Source organism: Formica exsecta, unplaced genomic scaffold (assembly GCF_003651465.1).
Source record: "Formica exsecta isolate Colony F162 unplaced genomic scaffold, ASM365146v1 scaffold82, whole genome shotgun sequence".
NCBI classification, from domain to species: Eukaryota; Metazoa; Arthropoda; class Insecta; order Hymenoptera; family Formicidae; genus Formica; species Formica exsecta.
In genome coordinates, this window is record NW_021853592.1 from 131,953 (window position 1) to 138,883 (window position 6,931).

Consider the following 6,931-nt stretch of genomic DNA (forward strand, 5'->3'; position numbering starts at 1 on the left):
ACATTCGCAACCTTTGGTGACAATAGAACTCGCGCAACAAATAGATGAAAAGGAATCGACAGCGAATTGCTTTATAAAATCATAAACTCTCAGTTTTTATTTTACGTCAGCATTTATACTTTACGCAATGTGTAACTTAAAAAATTAGATAATTATATCTTAATTCAAATTATATAATTATATTTTATTCGCGGAGAAGGGATCTTTATCCTTAATAACGTTTTACGAGTTTTACGATTTTCGTACATCAATACGAGTCTCGGACGAATTTTGCTCTCACCTGCTCTGACTTGTACATCTCGGCTGAGCACTTTGCCGACAGGGTTGCTCGCCAAGCATCTATACGCGGCGCTATGAACGTCCTGTCGATAGGCCGCGGCCGGAAACGGCAGGAGCACCAGGGTACCATTTCTGAGCACTCTCCGCACGCCTGACACATCGTTGACCGGATGCCCGTCCGCAGTAGACCAGTCGATGTTCGGCGGCGGACTTCCGGATGCCGTGCAATCCAACCAGGCGCCGCTGGAATTCGAGAATTCGATCCTCGACGGCGGTTCCAGCACGAAACTAGGGCCGCGTAAATGCGCGTCGAAGCCGTGCCCGCTCGCGGACGTTATTATAGCAGCTGCACCTGCAAAAAGAAACGTATTCTTTTATGAGATAAGATATTTCAAATTTTGACATCTGTCAAATTGCGAAACGCAATAGTTAGAGAAAAATATCTCTATCTCGTTCTTCGATAAACTATAATAGACAGCTAATAGACAGATTTAATCTAACACATCGTAGATACGAGAGATATGAACTCATAACACAAGACAGCCGTTGTAAGAATACTTTGAACGTAGTATTATAGTACGGCGGTATATTGGAAAATCGGATGTGAGGGATATCATGTCGACGGCCAGTCGCATCAGGCGGAAAACAATTTGACAAGTTCCAAAGTGGATTAATCAACGTGCTTAGCGTGTCTAGGGTTGCCAATCGAACGGTGCCGTCGCGACCAATATTTCGGCCAAGTTATTCTCCTCGTAGTGCGGTGCGCGCGCGGGACACCCACTTCTCGGCGTAAATGCTTTGATCGGAGGTGTGAAAGCGTCAGCAACTACTTGCCGGCTCCTCTCTTGTATCGTTAGCGGGCTCCTGCACCGGTTATTAACACTTCGCCCATCCATGTTGCATCCTTCGTGTCAATGTTACGGCGAAATTTGCTGCGAACCATAGGAGCCGCGATAAATTCCGGCTCTCTCACACGGTTAGCTTACATAGCTTGCCTTAAACTTTGAAATGCATTGACTTAACTTTCAACTACTATTATACCGCGATTTGGCTAACGTGATCGTTATGGCAGCGTAAAACCATTCAACTAAACCGTCTTATAACTCACGCGCTCTTGTACGCTTATTGTTAGATTATCTCGATCAATTTTTGATTGATATGATCGCTATCTATTTAGTTCTTCGATATATTAAATTATATATTAAATATATAAAAAATTTAGTCAGTATTAATTTTTATCTAAATCCATGTCATTCTTAGAAGATCGATTAAATTTTAGCAAGCCATTTAGCATCTGTATCATTTTTAATACCTGTGATTTATAATATTTACAAACTGATAAACGTTAAAACGAACAGCTAATTGCGCTGATTTACGATCGTAGAAATTGCAGACGGCTAGGTAAATAAAATAGTATTTCCCTCCCCTTTTCATTTCCCCTTCTTTTAGACTCAATATTGTAGAATACCTCGATCGCAACGGGATGCGAAGCTCGGAAAAACACGAAACTCATAACGACATTCGCCCATTGTAATTCGTTTATAACGACATTCGGGAGGGAAACGCGCACGTGTGTCGCGACCGAATTTCGTAATGTCGCATTGCATGCGCGCGGCATACAAAATACAAAATATGCAAATCGGTGTGCGTGTGAGAGAGAAAGAGAATTGAAATCCTCCATCATGGTGTCCGGCAATTGCGCACTCACCTTCATGCCGGCCAGCTTCCGGGGAAAATTGTCTCTCTTTCTCTCTCTCTTTTTCTCTCTCTCTCTCTCTCTCTTTCACGCGCGCGCTACTTAATTACTAATTCCGCGCGAGTATTACGCTGGCGCTCTCTCGAGCGGAATTCCGCTCGTTGCTTCGCCCAAGCGACGTCGCGTCGATTTTCGAAGGCGTCGCATCGACCGCTTTAATTGGCAGAAAATTAATTACGCATTGTGTATACGCAATTCGACGTCGTTAACTAGAAATTCAAACGGACGGATTACGTCAAAGACATTGTCACTTAGCAATTTACGCGGAACTTGAATTAATTTTATAAAAGGTATAATATAAAATTTATAATATAAATAATATAATGTAATATAAAATTTACAATATAAATTTATATTATAATATAAAATGCAATGTGTGTCGCATACGTAAAAATTCTTGCCGAGTGAAATATTTTTTGTCGCATCTTTCACGTATATCCAATTTAACGTAGTATCGATTTCCATACTTGTCGTGACCTCGTGGAAGTATTTCGGAACATCTACAAATCTTACTGCGTACCTTAGCTGCTGCGCAGGTCAGATTCGCGTCAACATCCCGCCTTTATGACGCGTCCTCGAAGAGATTTATCCGTTGACGTGGAAAATCGAGGAGTCGAAGAAGGCCGTCGCGACGAACGAGTGAGCGCTAGCAAGAATGAACATGCCGGTAGATGCTCAAAGTGACTGGCCGAAAGCATGCGTTGAAGTGACAGAAACAGACGAATAGAGTTGAGCAGCGAGTAGGAGGTAAACGGAAGCCCGAAGGGAATACGAACGGGTGAGATGAGACAGAGAACGAAATAGAGAGCGAGAAAGAGAGAGAGAGAGAGAGAGAGCACGGGAGGGTGTGACCGAGAGAGAGAGAGAGAGAGGGTGCAGGTGTCGGTGGGTAATAGCTCCCTATTACCATAACGCTCGGCTAAGCCGGCTAATCGGTTCCGCTTATGCCGATCGGCAAATTATTATTAATCACATTGCGCGCAGATTATATGCGTCTATGGCGCGGTGGCATTTGCACTTCGCGTCGCGTTATCAATCGCAGTTGTACGGGCTTTTACCGTCGCGCATTTATCCGCACACATTTGATCCTTTAACAGACTTGTGTATTTATCGGTAGATGTGTCCGAACTCTGCTGACTTTTCTATAATTTTGCATAATTTGGATATATTATTTTTTAAACTCTCTGTGAGCTGTATGTTTTTTATTTTATAAACGCGAGCGTTGAACGATTTATTTCCATTTATTTACCCTCGAGGCTACTTTGATGTTTTGTTCTACTTGTACGTATTATATAATTAAATTATTATATATTATTACACAGATTAATTATAATTTAATTATAACAAAAACAATTAGGATTGATATACTATTTAATGCATGTATATGTGGGTGTGCGTAGTTTAGTTTCATAATTATATAAAGTTCGATATTTAATACGATTATTATTTTTTCACATATGTGATAATACACACGTTGCGTCATTATAGGTTTTATTTATGTAATTATAAATTAAAGCGCAGATATTTTTTTTATTTGAATTAATATTTGTGATGAGTTTATCTCTGTTTCGAGTTTATACTATTTTTAAATTCTCGATATATTTTCCACAGATAGGAAATGTATTATATAATAAATTTTAAAACATTTTGAAAAGGCTATTAAATATGGAAATCTCTCATGGTTGTTTCTCTTTGGAGAATCTCTCATGATTCTCGGTCAGTCTCCGAAATCCGAACACAAGTGGGGTTTCTATCATCTGTCTGGATTTCGCTCTCTCGCCACGAAACCTTCGAATCGGTGGGTTCGGTAAAAGGAGCTTGTGCTACGAACCAGGAATCAATAGGCGGAACAAACTGTGTAGATGGGTAGAGGTCTCCGGTAAGATTGAATTTGCAGACTGCCTTTCCGAGAGTTCTCGACGAGGGGGCGAATCCTGGAGAAAAGGTGAAGGGCAACGGGGGGACTTGATAAGAGTCCACGATCTCGTGCGACGTCGGTTTCTCCTCTCACTAACTTTCATACCTTTCCTCTTCTTTCGCTCCCCCTTCCCCTCTCAAGTGAGCTGCCGATGTTTACTCTGCCTATCAAGACGGCAATTATTTGATCCGGCTAGTGAAACGTATCCCTTGAATCTTCCCCTTTCGTAGTACTTATCCTTCTGTTTACTAGTGTTCTAGAATGATTAATCAGAATTTAATTCTGTGGATTTCTAGGAGATCTTATTTTTTCTTCTCGAAAACTCTAATTTTGCATGATGTAACAATATTAAATATGATTTAAAATAGTTTAGTACCATTTGCAATATTGATTTGAATAGTTAATACAATCCAATATATTTAAGAGATTCTAAAAATAGAGTAACAATTGCTAAATATATAAGGAAATAATTAAGAGAGAGAAACAGATTTCTAGTTATTAGAATTTATTACTATTAACAAATTTTTTTTACATATCAAGAAAATAAAATACCGTTTTAACTTGAAAAATCTAGTAGAGTAGTCGATTTTTCATTTTCTTTTAGAATGTAACGAACAAAAGTAGTAGACTAAAGACGACACCGATGTTCATGGGGGGAGTCTAGGAATTGATAGAATCGACGATAGTTTGCACTGAGGAAAGGGAGGAAAAGGGAAGGGAAGGGCAGAGCAGGGGTGCGCATCGAGTTATTCCGCGAGTCGCTTGCCTCCGTGCAAACGCAAGTCGAAGTCGAACACTGCAACAAGTTGAGAAAGTTGTTTAGACGCCTCGGAACGAGACGAAGAGATCGCTCCTGAAAAACTATGACCGTGCAGGGACACACGGGCAATTTTCCAGCTCGTGCGAAAAGTTTCCGCGGCGGGCAACAAGTTGAGAAAGTTTCAACATGGCCATGGATGGCGTCCCCGAGGGAACGCTTCCGCGGGCCATTTCAAAAACTGTCGAACGACTAATCTCATGGCTTCTAGCGAGAGAGCGCGATACGAAACTTTGGCCGAGCGACCGGAGTCTGCAACTTTCGCAAATTCGCTGCGAAAAGTTCTGAATCGCTTGGATAAGCGGGTTAGATCGAGCGTCGGGCAGACGATATCTCTGAGGTTCATCTCGTAAAAGATTATTTTTATCTCATTTTATATTCTGTGTATGTTCTACGTTCGAAAAAAAAAAAAAAAAAAATCTATCTTTGAAGGATACTTGCATATTTTTGGAAAGAAGAATGTGCAAGAAATATATGTTTACATATTTCTAACACCGACAAATATTTTCCACTTTTATTTCATTTATATATTTTTTTTTATCTGTACTTTATGCAAATATTTGATAGCTTTTTTTACAATAATATTTTTTGTCGCATTCTTTTATCAAGTTCGAAATTTTATAAATTTATGAAGTTCTATCAGGGATAAAACTTTTACCCCGAATACTTATAATATTCCTGTTTCTAAATTGTTTGGACCCTTTTCTCTAATATTTCGATACCTATACTAATAAAATGTGAATTTACAACACGTCAACAGCGAGACAGTATCGTTCTGGAGGTTTTGAAACTCCTCCGTCAGTTGCACTTTTGCCGGAAGAACGAATCCGGAAGGGTGTGAGGCGGTGCTCGCACCACTCACCCTTGGCGTCATCCTTTGTAAGGGGGATGAGGACGGTTCCTCGGGAATGGTGTCGACTTCGCGAAGGCGTTGGTCCTTTCAATTTCTCGAATAGAAGACGGGCGACGAGGAGAGGGACAGGCGAAATGATTGTTGGAAATATGAGAGAAACTTTCAACTCTCTCCCTCTTTCTTTTCTTTCTTTCTTTCTTTCTTTCTTTCTTCTTTCTCACACAGCAAGCAAGCACAAGCAACTCCGCTTCTCTCGCCGTTAAGGCGAATTTGCTTTTTCCACTCTGTCTTCCTTCTCTTCCGTCTTCTCCTATCTCTTGTCTTCCGGCTGTATACAGTCTTCGCAAGTGCTTTGCAGCGTAACCTCTTCACTATTTTATAGCATCCTGAAAGCCCGCGCGCGCGCAACCGAATTTTTGGAACAAAAATGCACTCGTGTTTCTCTATGCCCGGCTCGATCTTGTTTCACATTTTTCTCTTTCTATTTGTTTGTCAAAATTCATTTCTCGGCACTTTTTATTCGGATCTCTTTACCTCTATATCGCGCCTAGTCGGATATTCGTCGAGATAATTTTCTTAATTTTGCTGCATCGTGGAAATCGTGAAATTCTCGCTACAAATAAATTTCATCGGGCTTTCGTGTTGAAGTGAAATTCAAAGAAAAGACAAATACAAATATCGATCTTAAAGAGCGATCTGGGTAAAACATTTTACGATGTTTAAATATAAACAAAACAGAAATTAGAAGAGTCTCTCTCTATGTATTAGTTATTATCGTTAAATTTTTTAATACCTTATTATATACCTAAATCTTTTAATACTTTATTAATACCTTAATATTTACCCGTGTACTTTATTCTTTAACGAATTCTCTCTGCTTACATTTTAACTTTACTTCGATAAAAACACGATTAAAGCGAGATTATGAATTAGCAAGTTGCAAATGGCACGCACTTTTACCGAGCAACCGGGAATAAATCCAGGATTTATTCTGATCCTGGACGACTGGGAGGATTGCTAAAAATGCGAGGCACGTTTTACGCTCGCACGATGCTCGCTCGCACGAGAAAAATCCGTACGCGTTTTCTCTGCCTCTTTTTTTTGAGGCAAAAGCATCGGTCGACGGAGGGGCGAGGGAGATGAGGTGGGGGAGGGGGGCGACTGGGAGAAAATGCGAGGCACGTTTTACGCTCGCACGATGCTCGCTCGCACGAGAAAAATCCGTACGCGTTTTCTCTGCCTCTTTTTCTCTTTTTTAAAGCATCGGTCGACGGAGGGGCGAGGGAGATGAGGTGGGGGAGGGGGGGG

General features: G+C 40.7%; 1 protein-coding gene across 1 annotated transcript in view; it reads right to left on the reverse strand.

Moving 5' to 3' along the window:
* LOC115244510 (Down syndrome cell adhesion molecule-like protein Dscam2) overlaps positions 1–6,931 on the reverse strand; it is a 174,797-nt gene that overhangs the window by 93,942 nt on the left and 73,924 nt on the right. The window contains exon 2 of the mRNA XM_029822201.1: positions 281–631. Within this exon, the coding sequence (XP_029678061.1) occupies positions 281–631 (351 nt within the window). The remainder of the gene's footprint in view (positions 1–280; positions 632–6,931) is intronic.